Genomic DNA, 18,846 nt, shown 5'->3' on the forward strand with positions numbered 1-18,846 from the left:
TCGACTACCTCTAGTTTTTCACCCTGGAATGAGATAGAAGTTGTTTCCTGTTTGTTTACAGTCTTTATTGCACCTGAACATCTGCCACAAACAAAAACTAACTTGCTAGTTAACCTGCCTTTGATGTTGCTGCACCTCTTATGTGTCCATAGCTTGCACCGGGTACATCTTATAGAGTTACTACCTACTCCTTTTCTACATACTGAGCAGGGCCATCTACCTGAAGGGGTTTGTGTTTTATCTACCTTCCTACTTATTAGGATTTTGGTTTTAGCTAGGTTGACTCTAAGGCCCTTCAATTCTAGACCTTGCTTCCACACCTGAAACTTCTCCTCTATATACATATATATAATACACACACACACACACATATATACATATATATGTACACACACATATATATACATATATCTATATACATACACATATATATACATATATATATACACACACACACATATATATACATATATATATATATACACACACACATATATATACATATATATATATATATACACACACACATATATATATACATATATATATATATACACACACACACACACATATATATACATATATATATACACACACACACACATATATATACATATATATATATATATACGCACACATATATACATATATATATATATACACACACATATATATATATACATATATATATACACACACACATATATATACATATATATATATATATATACACACACATATATATACATATATATATATATACACACACATATATATACATATATATATATATACACACACACACACACACACACATATATATACATATATATATACGCACACACATATATATACATATATATATATATATATACGCACACATATATACATATATATACACACACACATATATATACATATATTTATATACATATATATAATACACACACACACACACACACACACACACACACACACACACACACACACATATATATGTATATTAAAATACACAAAGATAACACAGTCATGTTAACAAAGGGATGTGGGTTTGGCTCCTACAGAGATAGGAAAGCCTTCTTTTTTCTGTCAAGGGCTTATATGCCCCTTTATTAGACTATTTTCCTTAGTCATTGCATGGTGATCACCATAAGTTTCAAGCTTATATATAAATACCAGTTTAATTATTTACAGGATTGTAAAATACGGTGCCGTATAACAAAACCATTCGCACAAAATATATATATATAGACAGAGAGCGCGGGGGAGAGATTTAGGAACGTCCTCATCAAGAAATTTGATGAGAGGGAGGAGGAGTTACAGACTTCAGACATAGAGAGTAGCTGGAATTTCCTACAGGACCCCTTACTGAGTGCCACAGACCAAATCTGCAGATGGTGCAAAGTCCCTTCCAGGCCTAGAGTAGCGTGGTGGTGGAATAATACAGTAGACAAAGTCATTAGAACAAAGTGGGGGTAGCAGGGAACTGTACCAGATAGCCAGAAGAGAAGCTGGGCGACAGGTATACATAGCCAAGGGGGAAGCAGAAAAGAAGTTTGCCAATGTTCAGCGATGTGAGGACCAGAGAACTGAAGTATTTCGGATTGCAAGACAGTGTGTGAGAGAAAATTGTGATGTCACAGGAGAGAAATGTGTCCGCATGGATGATGGTGCATTTGCCTTTAATGATTCTGAAAAGAAAGAGGCTTGGAGAAGCCATTATGAAAGACTGCTGAACGTGGAGAATGAATAGGAGGAGGAGAACCTGCCAAATGTTGACCCAGTAGAGGGACCAGCTATCTGAATAGACAGCACCCCTGGTAGATAAAGCAATTAAGGGTATGAAGTCAGGAAAAGCCCCCGGCCCATCAGGAATCACTGCTGAGATGCTTAAAATATCTGGTGGTGTGGGTTATGGCCTGGTTACCTGTATTGTAAACCAAGTAGTTCATGATGGAGTCATACCCAATGACTGGCGTAGCAGTACTATAGTCAACTGCTACAAGGCTAAAGGTGATTCTTTAGATAGAAATAACTACAGGGATATCAAACTGCTGAATCAGGTGATGAAGGTCACGGAGAGGGTCATAGCCCAACTAATTGGGGAGAAAGTCTGCTTACATGAGATGCAGTTCAGTTTTGTGCCAGGTAGAAGCACCATTGATGCTATATTCCTGGTACAGCAACTGCAGGAGAACTCCCTAGCCAAAGATAAACCCCTATACTTGGCTTTTTTGGACTTGGAGAAAGCTTTTGACAGGGTCCCCCCCCCCCCCCGATCCCTTATCTGGTGGGTGATGCAGAAACTAGGGATTGATGAATGGTTAATCAGGGCTGTGCAGGCTCTGTACAGAGATGCCATTTGTAAGATTAGGGTTGGCAATGAGTATAGTGAAGAATTCCAGGTAGAAGTTGGAGTCCACCAAGGATCAGCACTCAGACCCCTCTTATTCATCATAGTCCTCCAGGCAATAACAGAGGAATTCAAGACAAGTTGCCCCTGGGAGCTCCTCTATGTTGATGACCTGTCTCTCATAGCAGAATCACAACCAGAATTAGAGAAGAAATTTCAGGTGTGAAAGCAAGGTTTAGAATCAAAGAGCCTTAGAGTCCAATGTCACAAAAACCAAAGTCCTAGTATGTAGAAAGGCAAACACATCACAAACCCCCTTCAGGTAGATGACCCTGCTCGATATGTAGAAAAGGTGTAGGTAGAAACTCTATAAGATGTATCTAGTGTAAGCTATGGACACATAAGAGGTGCAGCAACATCAAAGGAAGGTTAACTAGGAAGATAGCTTTCGTGTGCAGCAGATGCACAGGGTCAATAGACACCACAGATGCTCAGAAAACTGATTCCATCACATGCCAGGGGAGAAACTAGAAGTAGTCGATAGCTTCCGCTACCTAGGTGACCAAGTCTGTAGGGGGGGGGGGGAATGCTCAGAGAGCGTTACTACTAGAATAAGAATAATCTGAGCAAAGTTCAGAAAGCTCCTACCTCTACTGGTGACAAAGGGCCTCTTGCTCAGAGTGAAAGGTAGATTGTACAATGCATGTGTGCGAACTGCCATGCTTCACAGCAGTGAAACATGGGCCATGACTACTGAAGACATGTGTAGGCTCAAAAGAAATGACGCAGCATGATCAGCTGGATGTGTAATGTCAGTGTGCACACACAACAGAGTGTAAGTGCCCTGAGAGAAATGTTGGACATAAGAAGCATCGGATGTGGTGTGCAAGAGAGACGTTTGCATTGGGATGGTCATGTACTGCAGATGGACGAGGAGAGCTGTGTGAGGAAGTGTCATTACCTAACAGTGAAAGGAACCCGTGGTAGAGAGAGACCCAGGAAAACGTGGAATGAGGTGGTGAAGCATGACCTTCAAATGTTGGGCCTCACAGAGGCAATGACAAAAGACCGAAACCGCTGGAGGTATGCTGTGACTGAGAAAGACCGACAAGTAAAGTGAGATCACAGCTGTAGCCTACACCAGTGTCACATAACCAGCCCATTTAAAGTACCTTTGGATCATAGTGACATGCCGTGCTTGAGGAGACTTATTGAGTCAAGTACATCAAAATCAAAACCAAATCAAACCACAATCAAATGGAAATTGTAGTTGTGGCTGATACCAGTGCCACTTGACTGGCTCCCATGCTAGTGGCATGTAAAAAGCACCATCTGAATGTGGTCGATGTCAGCTCCCTCACTCTGACTGGCTCCTGTGCTGGTGGTACGTAAAAAGCACCATCCAAATGTGGCTGATGCCAGCTTGACGGGCTCCCATGCCGGTGGCACATAAAAAGCACCATCTGAACGTGGTCAATGCCAGCCCCCTCACCCCGTCTGGCTCCTGTGCCTGTGGCATGTAAAAAGCACCCACTAGACTCTGAGTTGTTGGCATGAGGAAGGGCATCCAGTTGTAGAAACACTGCCAGATCAGATTGGAACCTGGTGTGGCCTCCTGGCTTGCCAGGCCCCAGTCAAACCGTTCAACCCATGCCAGCATGGAAAACGGACATTAAACGATGATGATGATAATGTTGATGATGATATATACACACATACATATATATACCATATCTTAATGTGTATAAGGAACCCACATGTGTGAGGAACCTCCTTATTTTGGGGGCTTAAATTTGGAAAAATGGTTTTGTAAGGGATTAAAATATTCTCCATGTATAAGAAACTCCCATATTTTCTTAACCTAATTTTTGACAAAAAAGAGTTCCTTATACACCTTAAAATACGGTATATTTATATATATATATATATATATATATATATATATATATATACACACACACATGCACATGTGTAGTGTATGTATGTATATACATATGTGTGTGTGTATTTTAATTCTACAGATCATTAGGTCTTTCATCATTCAGTCTTCTTGATTCGAGCTAACCTGGGGTTAAACAACAGTTGCTGCTGCTACTACTACTACTAGCAACAGAGCATCTATGTGTTCACCCCATTTGCTAGAAATAAAAGTCAAATTTCTCTCAAATCACATGCAACTATACTAAAATAGGAAGGACACATTGACGTAATATAATTTCTAAAATTAGGACTGGATGGTCATCTCTAGCATGCTTTTGACCAGATAATTTCATGGATCAGGCTTGACCTTAAGCTAAACTACAAAAACAGCTACTACGACTACTACTACTATTGAAGGCAGCAATGGAGCCTCTACATGATCATTCAGCTTGCAAGAAATAACAGCTAAAACTCCCCCAAACTTCCCGCCTACTGTCTGAACAAAGAATGCACAATATGATGGAATCAAAGGTAGACTATGCCTCAAAGAAGGATTAGATGGGAAGGTCATGGCTGGAATGCTTTTGATCATAGATTTATTCAGTTAGGATTGACCTGGGGTTAAACAACAACAGCAACGAGTCTGATAACAACAGTAGAAACATCATCGATGACGACAACAGCAGCAGCAGCAACAACAACAACAACAGCAATAAAACTTTGTCAGTAGATTTAGTAGATGGAAACTCAAAAAAGCCCATCGTATATCTACTTATCTATATATATATATATTTATATACACACACACATATATATGCATGTAATAATTTTATATATCCGTGTATACACCTTGTATATGCTGTTTAAAGCCTGTCCACAGTATTTGTCTATCTGATGTCAACAGTAGTATGGAGATATATGCCACTGAATTTACTTCAGTAATTCCTTTGTATCCATAGAATGTATATAAAAAAGATGAGAGATAAAAACTGGAATTCACAAGACTCTTTATTCAAAACCACTACAATCGTTTCAACTTATCAAGCAACTATACCTTATAGGAAAGGTAAGATGCTGTACAGGTAGGATGCTGTACAATCAATTGTCATTCATTCTAGGAGATGTTTCCTCAGGTGACTTTTCAAAAAAGAACCTTGTTTTTTTATTTGTCGTTTCGCCATAACTATATTTTGGTAAGCATCGCAGACTATCTGTCTCCATTATATATGTACGTGTAAGTGTCTTTGTGTGTTGTTTTCCACCACCACTTGACAACCAGTGTTGGGGTGTTTATGTCCTTGTAACTTAGCAGTTCACCAAAAGAGTTCAATCAAAATAACAGGCTTTACAAAAAATAAACGCTGGGGTCGATTCATTTAACTAAAATATTTCAAAACAGTGCCCCAGCATTGCCACAGTCTAATGACAGAAACAAATAAAGGAAAAAAAAAGATAAAACTGCAACAAGAAAATTTTCACCTTACCTTAAAAATTTGGAAGTGGACATTGAAAACGCAGAAGGTCATTTAGTACCCCAGAGTTGAGGTCAAAGGTCAAATGTCAAAGGTGTTGTATAGACTGGACTAACAAATAATGAAGGGCTAACTACAGACTATGTAAAGATTGAACATGAATTGGTTATGAACTATCTGCAGACTGGCTAATTTCAGATCAACAACAGACTTAAAACTATAGACCAGTTATAGACCACCAATAGAGAACAGCTTATAGACTGTCCATCAATCAAACTATAGGCTATTTATAGGCCGATTAGAGGCTGATGAGGTGATGAATAAATGTTGGCATGTAGATTTAGACGAGATGCAGTCGGAAAAGTAAGTGTATACATGTGTGATATACGACCATGTGTGTGAGAATGTATATTGAAGTGTGTGTGTGTGTGTTTATATACATATAACAGTGTGAATATGTGTAGAGCTGTTTAAGTATGTGTGTTGTTTATGTGTTTGTATGTATGTGTGTGTCTATGGTTATATGTATATACATTTCTATGTATGTATATATATATATATATATATATATATATATATAAAACTCAGGATGCGTGGCATTCAGTTATTCGATATATATGTATAACTGTGTGTGTAGTTGTGTATTTGCATGTATATGTGTGTTTTTGCAAGTGGGATATAAGATGTGAGAAAGAGCCATGGTAGTTAGACTACAACCACTACCACCACAACCAACTACCGCCATAATCACCAGCACCGCTACCACCACCACCACCACCACCACCACTACCACCCATTCACAGAGAGACAACATGTCTGTGTGTCCTGTGAAAATTAAAGATAAAATAAACAAAATTGTGTATTGAATGAGATATTGTTCTGTTAGGAGGCAGGAGTAGTGAGAGTAGATAGAAAAGCACTACTTACACACACACGCACACACGCACACGCACATGTATGTTTGTGTATATATATGTATATATATATAAGAAACGAAAGAATGTGTCACTCAACATGGCTGGTAGGAGTTTATATATACATCATCATCATCATTTAGTGTCCGTTGTCCATGCTGGGATGAGTTGGATGGTTTGACCAGGGTTGGCAAGCTGAAAGGCTGCATCAGACTCCAGTCTAATTTGGCATGGGTTTCAACAGCTGGATGCCCTTCCTGACACCAACCACTCCGAGAGTGTAATGGATGCTTTTATGTACCACCGGCATGGGTGCCATATGTGTGTGATTTCACTTGGCTTGATGGGTCTTCTTCTCAAGCATGACATAATGCCAAAAGTCTCAGTCATTTGTCATTGCCTCTATGAGGCTCAACACTCGAAAGGAGCTTTCCACATGCCACCGGGATCGGCCACTTTGCCTCCATGAGACCCAACACTCGAAAAGTACTTTTTACGTTCCACCAGCATGGGTACCAGTTACGTGATCCAAGCATTAACCACAACAACAATTTCACTTGCCTTGACAGGTTTTCTCAATCACAGCATATTGCCAAAGGTCTTGGTCACTAATCATTGCCTCTGTGAGGCTCAAGGTTCAAAGATCATGTTTCACACTTTGTCCCATATCTTCCTTGGTCTACCTCTTCCACAGGTTCCCTCCACAGTTAGAGATCAGCACTTCTTTACACAGCTGTCCTCATCCATACACATCACATGACCATACCAGTACAGTCGTCTCTCTTGCACACCACATTTGATACCTCTTATGCCAAACTTTTCTCTCAAGATGCTTACACTCTGTCAAACATGCACACTGACATTGCACAACCAGCGAAGCATACTGGCTTCATTTCTCTCAAGCTTACACATCCTCAGCTGTCATAGCCCATATTCCACTGCCATATAGCATAGCTGTTTGCACACAGGCATCATACGATCTGCCTTTCACTCTGAAAGAGAGGCCCTTTGTTGCCAGCAGAGGTAGGAGCTCTCTGAACTTTTCTCAGCTTAATCTTATTCTCACAGCTATGCTCTCGGAGTATCCACCTCTGCTAATAACTTGGTCACCTAGATAATGGAAGCTACCTACTACCTCTAGTTTGCCCCACTAGCAGTTGATGGAGTCTGTTTTCTGCACGTTTTCAGTGTTTATTGTACCTGTGCATCTTCCACATACAAAAGCTAGTTTCTCTGTTAACCTTCCTCTGATGTTGCTGCACCTCTTATGTGTCCCTAACTTACACTGGGTATGTCTTGTGGAGTTTCTACCTACACCTTTTCTATAGATCAAGCATGGCCATCTACCTGAAGGGATTTGTGATTTTGTCTGCCTTCCTACTTGCTAAGACTTTGGTTTTTGCTAGATTAACTCAAAGGCCCTTTAATTCTAGACCTTGCTTCCATACTTGGGAGTTTCTCTAGTTCTGATTCAGCTATAAGAACAAGATCATCAGCATAGAGGAGCTCCCAAAAGCAGCTTGTTTTAAATTCCTCTGTCGTTGCCTGGAGGACTATGGTGAACAAGAGGAGGTTGAGATAGAGAAATAGATGGGCATGTGAATAATGAGAGGAGGAATAAATATCATTTACTACTCCTCTCAACCTTCATACAACTTTGGAACTGCTAGCATTCATTCTCCCTCTGGAATGAATGCCCCTCAATATACTGGACAATATATATCCAACACATACCACTTACCTATCGATCTTTTCTTTCACCAGAATGTATCTTTATTCCACTTCTCTGTATTTGCATAACTTTGGATCTGCCAGCATTCGTTTTCCTTTTCCTTCAATATGGAGTACTACACAACAACACTTTCCTTCTTCTCACCATGCTGTGCCACTTAACCATTCTTTCTGATCATAGATTTACCTAAAGAAGATCTGATCTAATTGGTTTTAATTGGATCCTTCTACCCTCCTGGACATAATGAACCACAACATATATCTCGCTGATGAGGAACATTCTTTCACTGTCTAGCCTATGATGCAATACCCAACTTACAGAGTTTTCACTCAATATAATGCTCCAATAGCTGGGACATCACAGAAACAGTTATCAGGGACTATTTGCCACTATTATGTACTATTTTTACCATTCGTTATGTAGCCAAATTTTTTAGATTACATGAAATTAAATACCCTTGTCCTCCATTGCCTAATTGTTTGCTTTTTGTAACTACTTAAACCTATATATATAATACACACGCATGCACACACACATATAACTATATACCTATATGTGTATATCTACTTAGAAGTAGTAGATAGCTTCCGTTACCAACATGAGCAAATCAACAGTGGAGGAGGACACTCTGAGAGAGCAGCTGCTAGATTAAGAACAGGCTGGGTAAAATGCAAAGAGCTTCTACTTCTGTTGGGAGCAAAGAACCTTTCCCTCGGAGTGAAAGGCAGATTGTATGATGCATGTGTGCGAACAGCCATGCTACATGGCAGTGAAACATGGACTGTGACTTCTGAGTACATGCAAAGGCTCGAAAGAAATGAAGTTAGTATGCTTTGCTGGACGTGCACTGTCAGTGTGCATGTATGACAAATTGTGTTTTTAAGAGAAAATTGGGGACATGAGACAACAGATGCAGTGTGCAAGAGCGTAGGCTTGAAACGTTAAAGACTTTCTTTATTCCCAAGCATTATACTAATACAGCCATTTGTTGTTTACACCACCTGTCTTCGTCTCTTGTTTTTTCGTGAATTCTCCCATATATATATATATATATATATATATATATATATTATAAATACATATATCATAAATTATTTATATATATGTATATTATAAATACATATATCATAAATTATTTATATATATATATATATATATGTATATTATAAATACATATATCATAAATTATTTATATATATATTATATGATGTATATATATTATATGACATATATATATGTTATAAAATATATATATATATATATATATATATATATATATATATATACACACACACACATATGTATGCATGAATGTATGTATCTATGTATTACAATGCTGTATAACCGCAGGCTGTTTCCTATGTTAATTTACCTCCAAACAGAATTATGGTAAGAGATAATACAGGGAAATTAACAAAGAATAACAGGGATTGTGAAGTAATTAGTAAAACTGACTCACGGCTGTATCCTCTTGTTGTGATAATTAGCTTCTAGTCGAAATATTTCTGCGATATGTGTACGTGTGAAGATGGTGGGGCAGTGGTGATGATGGTGAGGTGGGGGGGAGCATGCATCGAGAGATGGAAAGGAATCCTCCCTATAAACATCCTCAATTTAGAAGCAAGGAACTCTTATTGACAATGCGTCACTATAAGACAACTGTATTGCATAACTTTGCTCAGTGTGCATAATGCATGCTCTTAACAGAAGTGTGTCTGTTGACATATTGGATATAACACGTAACCATAACAGCAGTGTGTAACTTTACACAATGATTATACTGTGTTACTATGATGGCAATGAGTAAATTAACACACTGACTATAATATGTGACTATAACAGCAGTGAGTAAATTAGCACGGAGGCTATAACAGTAGCAGGAGGTGAATTGGCAAATTCATTTGAGTGCTGTATATGTTCCAACTCTATTTGTTGTGAGTTCAAATCCTGTTGGGATGGATTTTTACTTTCATCTTTTCTAGGTTCATAAAGTCCAGAGATGGTGCATTGTCAGAAATATTCGGAGGCCTTGGAGTATCTGTTTCCATCTCTCTTTTCTTTTACTTGTTTCAGTCACTGGACTGTGGCCATACTGGGGCATTGCCTCGAAAGCTTTTAGTCAAATACATCACTACATTCCAAACTTATTTTTATTCATATCTCCTACTTATTTTATTGATATCTTTTACCAAACCACTAAGTTATGGGAATGTAAATAAACCAACACCAGTTGTCAACCAGTGGGGTATGGGGCAAACACACACACACACACACACACACACACACACACACACACACACACACACACACACACACACACACACACACACACACACACACACACACACACACACACACACACACACACACGCACACACACACAAGCAGTTGCAAGTGACTATCGAAGGAAAATGGGGATAGTTTCCCCACCACCCACTAGGTATGAAAATATGTTTTCTTTTATTCGTTTACTTGTTTCAATCATTTGACAGTTGCCATGCTGGAGCACCACCTTTAGTCAAACGAATTGACCCTAAGACTTATTCTTTGTAAGCCTAATACTTATTCTATCGGTCTCTTTTGCCGAACAGCTAAGTTATGGGCACGTAAACACACCAACATTGGTTGCCAGGTGATACTGGGGGAGACAAACACAGACACATAAACACACACACACATATATATATATATATATATATATATATATACGACGGGCTTCCTTCAGTTTCCAAATCCACTCACAAGCCTTTGGTCGACCCAAGGCTATAGTAGAAGAAACTTGCCCAAGATGCCATGCAGTGGGACTGAACCTGGAACCATGTGGTTGGTAAGCATGCTACTTACCACACAGCCAATCCTGTGCCTGTTTGTGAATTTCTTTTGCAAGATTTTTATGTGAAATCATAAGTTGAAACAGATTCTGTTATAAATATAAACAAACTAACATTATTTGCATTCGACGGATATTTGTCCTGATCTTGTTTGTTGTTAACATGTTTCGTCTGATATACCCTCCAGCCTTCATCAGGTGTTTTGGGGAAATTTTGAACCCGAGTTCTCATTCCTAAGGTATTTTTCGATGTTGTTATTAAGGTGTTATTGTTATTTGCCCAATATTTCCGAGGTTCCAATGGTAATTCTGCATTTGAAAAAAATCATTTAATTTGTATCGTTCAATACACATTTTGACGATTATAAAAACAAATGTTAGTTTAAACCAGTTCTATATTTAAGAGATGAGGAATTATGTACATTGTTTACAGTTGACGGATATTTGTCCTCATCTTGTTTGTTGTTAACACAACATTTCAGCTGATATACTCTCCAGCCTTCTTCAGGTGTCTTGGGGAAATTCCAAACCTGGGTTCTCATTCCTAAGGTATTTTTCGTTGTTGTTGCCACCGCTGCTGCTGTTGCTTTATTGCTGATGTCACCACTGCTCCTGTTTTTGTAATAACGTCTAAAAATACCTTTGCAATGAGAGCCCCGGTTCTCATTCCTAAGGTATTTGTCGTTGTTATTGTTGTTGTTATTGCTGTTGTTGTTGTTGTAATAACGTCTAAAAATACCTTCGGAATGAGAGCCCAGGTTCTCATTCCTAAGGTATTTGTTGTTGTTGTTGTTATTGCTGCTGTTGTTGTAATAACTTTTAAAAATACTTTTTCAATGAGAGCCCAGGTTCTCATTCCTAAGGTATTTTTTGTTGCTGTTGTTGTTGTTGTTGTTGTTATTGCTGTTGTTGTTGTTGTAATAACTTCTAAAAATACCTTAGGAATGAGAACCCAGGTTTGGAATTTCCCCAAGACACCTGAAGAAGGCTGGAGGGTATATCAGCTGAAACGTTGTGTTAACAACAAACAAGATGAGGACAAATATCCGTCAATTGTAAACAATGTACATAATTCCTCATCTCTTAAATATAGAACTGGTTTAAACTAACATTTGTTTTTATAATCGTCAAAATGTGTATTGAACGATACAAATTAGATGATTTTTTTCAAATGCAGAATTACCATTGGAACCTCGGAAATATTGGGTAAATAACAATAACACCTTAATAACAACATCGAAAAATACCTTAGGAATGAGAACTCGGGTTCAAAATTTCTTTCCATCTCTCGCTGCATGCTCCCCCCCTCCCACCTCATCATCATCACCACCGCCCCACCATCTATATGTATATATAGAGAGCACCGCCTTTTAGTTGAGCAAATTGATCCCAGAACTTATTCTTTGTAAACTTAGTACTTATTCTATCAGTCTCTTTTACCGAACTTCTAAGTTACAGGGACATAAACACATCAACATCGGTTGTCATGCGACAGAGGGAGGACAAACACAGACACACACACACACGTATATATATATATATATATATATATATATATATATATGACAGGTTTCTTTCAGTTTCCATCTACCAAATCCACTCACAAGGCTTTGGTCAACCTGAGGCTATAGTAGAAGACACTTGCCCAAGGTGCCACACAGTGGGACTGAACCCAGAATCATGTGGTTTGGAAGCAAGCTGCATGAGTGTGAGTACATGTGTGTATGTTTGGCAACCTTTGTTGGTTTGTTTACATCCTTGTAACTTAACAGTTCAGCAAGTGAGAGTAACAGAATAAATACCAAGCTTAGAAAAAAATTCTGAGGTCAACTAAAATTCAAGTTGGTGCCCCAGCATGGCCACAGTCCAATGACTGATGCACTTAAAAAATTAGAATCAAACTCAGAACGTTGGGGTTAGTAGCCCGCACTCTTAACCACTATGCCATATGCCCACAAGCATATGGCATTCATAATTCCCTCAGGACACCTGATGAAGGCTAGAGGGTACATCAGCCAAAACGTTGTGTTAACAACAAACAAGATAAGGACAAATATCCGTCAAATGTAAATAATGAAGATTTATTTTTGTCTATCAAGATGCACCCCTATTTAATAAGTTGTACCCTTGTCTAAAGATGTACTACCTCAGCCTTTCCAGATCTTCCTGTCTATCAACATGTACCTCAGTCCAGCAACTGGAATCCCAGTATATCAAGATTAATCACAGTCTATTGACGTGTACCTCTGCCACTAAGTCAGTTAATATGTACCCCCACTGTCTACCCAAATGTACCTCAATAGTAAAACACAAATCTTATATTATTATTCAATTACAAAGAAACCTATGGATTTCTCGGCCTCAAGGATAGTTGTTTTGAATTGGGGTTCAAATAATCCTCGAGAGTCCACATGACCTTGGGATCCACATAAGATTTCATTTGTTAAAACTTATCTACAATAAATTGGATATACTTCTATAATACACAAAATATTTTAACCATTTTTTATATAATTCCTAATAATATTTAATTATAAAAATATAATGGAATTTTTTTTCTAACCTCAAATAGCTATGGGCATCTACCTGAGAAAAATACAAATCAAAGGGGCTCCAAAGATAAAGAAAATGATTGAGAAACACCGTGCTAGACACAAGGGATGGATGATCTGGGCGAGATTTAGCTATTATCTCTAACATATCAAGTAAGCTTGCAGTGCAGTCATTCCCAACCTGGGGTCTGCCATGGTGGCCCACAAAGGTAGTACTGGGGGTCCATGAACTAAGTTCAAAATTTCAGATATATATGTGTGTGTGTGTGTATAATAAATATTGTGTGTGTGTATATATATATATATATATATATATGTATATATATAATAAATATGTGTGTGTGTGTATATATATATATATACACACACACACACACACACACACACACATTTATTATTATATATATATATATATATATATTGAAGAGCATAGGCTTGAAACGGAAAAGACTTTCTCACCTTCCCGAGCATTAAACTAATACACCTGTTTGTTATTTATACACCTGTCTTTTGTTTTCTGTACATTCCAACTATATATATATGTGAGTGTGTGTGTGTGTACATTTATGTGTCTGTGTTTGTCCCCCCCAACATCGTTTGACAACTGATGTTGGTGTGTTTACGTCTCCCGTAACTTAGCAGTTCGGCAAAAGAGACTGACAGAATTAGTACTAGGCTTACAAAAAGTCCTGGGGTCGATTTGCTCGACTAAAGGCGGTGCTCCAGTATGGCCACAGTCAAATGACTAAGCCAAGTAAAAGAATAAAAGAATATATATACATAAGGATAAGCATATTAAAAGGGTTCTGTGAGAAAACTCATTTAAATAAATGGGTTGGGAAAGAGAGACTTTTCTGATATACTATACTTACCAATAAAATTCCACTGTGAGTTATAAAATTTAGTCATCTAACATCCTCTGTAACTAACAATGATATGAGATATTTTAGGAATTACAGATCTATATATGTGTGTATATATATGTGTATATATATATATATGTGTGTGTGTTTGTGTGTGTGCGCGTACAGGAAAAGAGAGCTCTCTCCTCTTTCTCTCGTAAAGGATTGGTCCTATTAAGACTCACCCACAACTGTTTCTATCATTACTCTCTCTCTCTTACTCTCTCTCTCTCACTTTCTTTCTTTTCTCTCTCTCTCACTTTCTTTCTTTTCTCTCTCTCACTTTCTTTCTTTTCTCTCTCTCTCACTCACTTTCTTTTCTCTCTCTCTCCCTCACTCACTCTCTCTCTCTTAAAAGTGGACTGTTTTCAAGTATTGCACCAGGACCTCTTCAATATGACAATACAAAAGGAACTAGACAAGTTGTTGCTGCTGCTGTTGGTGGTGGTGGTGGTGGTGGTGGTGGTGGCAGCGGTGTCAACAGAGATGATCATATGAAGAGCAACAGTGATTATTCTAAGATTATTTTGTGACACATCTAAAAACATTTGGGAAGTTAGACTCACTTATTTACTCATTATTGCAGATGATAATAATCATAATAATATTCCTATCATTATTCGGTTCAATACCACCCAGTCTGAAAAAACGTCTTAAAGCTTAGAAATACCCTACAATCTAAGTGTATTACAAAAGTCAGCATTACTTGGAACTGCACGCATATTGTGTAAAGTACTGTCTGTCTGAGGTCCCTGCTGTGATTTGACAAACAGTACAAACCCCCAGTGGACACAATATTTTCAATCAACAACCTCATGATATTGTACACTGTGTGACGTCTATAATAATAATAATAATAATAATAATGGATTCAGTACCAGGCAGTGGCTCCCATAGCTTCTCATCTTAACTGATTGGAAGTGTTATCATGTACATTGTTCTATCCTGGTATAAAAGTTGGGCTACAGCAAATATTCTGCTTAATACGATAGATTTGCTTGTCAGTTGTTTGCTTAACCAGTTGAGCATGTCCCTTTGTGGCTAACGATATGTGCATCTCTGATCACGAGCAGAAGTAGTGGGGGAGCATCATAGCCATGTGTTGAGACGAATTCTTTGGGGTTTGAATAATTCACCTTTGGAAACACGGGTGTTTCGTTCAACATCCTCAAACAACCCTTACTCAGGGACCTTTTGAGCAGGACAGCATACTCGACCTGAAGAAAATTCTTTGACCACAAGGTTTACACTATGAAAAACAATATGGACAGTACAGGACAAAACAAAGAATTTGTGTGTTGTTGTAAACAAGACTAACAAAATTTACAAAAATCAACAATGTGTGATCCTCAATAGGGAGGAGACATTCGAGGTCTGCTCATAGAAAAAAACCCATTAAAAAAAACCATGGGTACCTGACTTTTGGGGCAGTTGCCTTTTTTCCTTTCTCTTTTTCCAACTACAGGCATATGATCAGGGCAGGCGTGTTCACTCGCACCATTCTCACCACTTCCATCTGCTTTTCAGCAAACTGGTTAGAAGACAACACTTCCCTCTCTACCCTTATTTTTCTTTTCAAGTGAAGGGATTGGAGAAGTTGATCAGGGATTGGCCAAAGAGAAAAGTGTTTGACTTCAGCCCCCTCAATCTCGTCCAACATACAACCTTTTCCACCATGGCCACCAGGCATATAAAAACAGCCTTTCCTTAAGGAAGGTGGTAAGGCAATCTTCATGATGGATTCAGTTGACAACCAGATCTGTCCCACATGCGACTGCAGGTGTTCAACATAAACCCACAGGTGAGCAATGCTCAGGCACTGGATGAGTGCATGCAGGACTATCTGATTGACCTGTGTGCATCTCGGACATGCTCAGCTGACAGCACTTCCATGCCTGTAAAGTTTATTTCAAACTGGCAAAGCTCCCAAGGAACACTGCCAGGCCAGAGATTTTTGAAAATTATCCGTCAGTCCCGGCCCAAAAAATCTCCAAAAAAGAGCAACTAGCCCAAGGTCTCACCAAGAATGTCGTCACACTTTTCCTCCCCTAATCCTCTATAAAAAGCTAAAGTAGACATTCCACCTATTGCGCTGTCTGATTGGCTGAGGGCTGTCAGTGCTTGAAGACATTCCACTTTCCAAAAGCTCCCTCTTGGTCTGTTTTACCCATAGACTCTATGCTGAATAGTGGTACAGTATGGGCAGATTTTTGAAATCCAATGAACCTTTATACAAATATACCTTTTCAAAGGGATGTGATAAACCTATTATAATGGGTAATACTAAGTGTACTTTTTCTTTGTGATGTAATCTTTGGACTAACAATGTTTGCGGTTGAGGAGAGCTTTACACCATCTTTTATATCAATAATATACCTTTGGTGATGTAATAACAGATTGTTTATAAAGCTTGAAACACGTGTACCGCGATATCCTTTGTGTTCTGTTTTTAATATATATATATATATATATATATATATATATATATAGATAGATAGATAGATAGATAGATAGATAGATAGATAGATATCATCATCATCATCGTTTATATATATATATATATATATGCATACATACACACACATATACATATGTATATATGTGTGTGTGTATGTATATGTGCCTGTGTTTGCATGCGTGTATGTATGTATATGCATTTACATATATATATATTGAAACCATGTTATTTCTCTGTCAACAGGATGAAATCCCTTGCAAAATACTTCCCCCGCTCTCTTCTACCCCCACTTCCCACATAATTTTCTCCGCTTAAACCAACCAAACCATTATTAGTCTGTTCACTCCCACTCCACTCCCCTACCCCATTCCCCACTCCCACCTTCCAATTAGAAATTCACCTTCTCAAAAAAAGTAGGCCATTATATAAAAGACATTTATTTCACAGACTTTCTCTGTTTTCAGCAGAGTTTATATTTAAAAAATGACGTAACATTCTTTTCATTCAACCCTATCTCCCATTTGCATCTTGTCAGTGGAGGCTGACAGCAATTAATCCCCTTTTTTTTCTAATCTCTCTTTCTCTCTCTTCCTCTCTCTCTCTCTCTCTCCTCCTGGCTTTTACTTTATTCCTTACCAATTATCACCGTCCAAGTTGTGATGGTTCCACTTTATCTATCCCGACTGTAGAATTCACTGCCCATCTTCAGGCTTGTATCAAATGTCTCGATTGTGCTCTGTTAGAACAGCCATGAAGTCATTTATTCAAATACGTCTCTCACACACACACACACACACATACACACAGCATCTCTTCATTCTTCTAGAACTGTCTGTTGGTCCATGTTGGAAGAGCAACCTACCAAAGAATGGAATCCAAGAATGTGGTGTTGATTACAAACTGAAGCCATTTCACTCCTCTTACACAGTTGCTATTCTTTGGAACTGCATAAATTTCACAACATCATATTCTCCTCTTTCTTTGAAGACAAATTATACAGACAGAATTTCTGTGTGTGTGTGTGTGTGTAAGTGGCTACTGATAAAGAAACTATTATGTATGTATATCTATATATTCTCTGACAGCAGAAATATATATTCACAACCCGTAGGGTGTATACACAGCTTTTGAACTATATATATAGAGAGAGAGGGAGAGACAGACAGCAGTTTTATTGTATGTCTACAGTTCTTGCACTGTATATATAAACTGTTCTGCTCTACAGGAGGTTCCTAAATTGTCTTTACATCTCCCACAATTTATTGTATGAATTAAATGTTGAGATCCTTCGAGCAACTTCTTTGCAACCAATGGAGCCCATGTGGAAACATTCTCAGGTTTTTAACAAAATTATCTGTTTGCCTATGTTTTCTTGTAAACTTTGCTGAGTTAACTTTAATTTTCATTTTATGCTGAATTTTTCAAAGTATAAAGATAATTTATGGACACCCTCTATATCCACAGCTGTTGAACTGTATACATACAGTTGTTTTGTATACATACATACATATGTGTATGTATATATATATATATATATATATATATATATATATGATCGATGCTAGGGCCGCCTGACTGGCTCATGTGCTGGTGGAATGTAAAAAGCACCATCTAAACGTGGCCAATGCCAGTGCCCCCTGATTGACTCCCGTGCCGGTGGCACATTAAAAACACTATCTGAATGTGATCGATGCCAGGCCCGCCTGACCAGCT

General features: G+C 38.2%; 1 protein-coding gene across 2 annotated transcripts in view; it reads right to left on the reverse strand.

The window, feature by feature from the left end:
* LOC106867078 (uncharacterized) overlaps positions 1 to 14,783 on the reverse strand; it is a 31,519-nt gene extending 16,736 nt beyond the window's left edge. Inside the window, exon 1 of one of the 2 annotated variants that reach the window (XM_089363541.1) lies at positions 14,646 to 14,783. In XM_089363541.1, coding sequence (XP_089219667.1) covers positions 14,646 to 14,682 — 37 coding nt within the window. In that variant the 5' untranslated portion in view covers positions 14,683 to 14,783. Of the gene's footprint in view, positions 1 to 5,757; positions 6,220 to 14,645 lie in introns of those variants that run through there. The other variant, XM_089363542.1, reaches the window with a different exon arrangement.
* Between the last annotated feature and the right edge of the window lie 4,063 nt (positions 14,784 to 18,846).

This window comes from Octopus bimaculoides, chromosome 15 (genome assembly GCF_046866305.1).
Source record: "Octopus bimaculoides isolate indiv1 chromosome 15, ASM4686630v1, whole genome shotgun sequence".
Taxonomy (NCBI): Eukaryota; Metazoa; Mollusca; class Cephalopoda; order Octopoda; family Octopodidae; genus Octopus; species Octopus bimaculoides.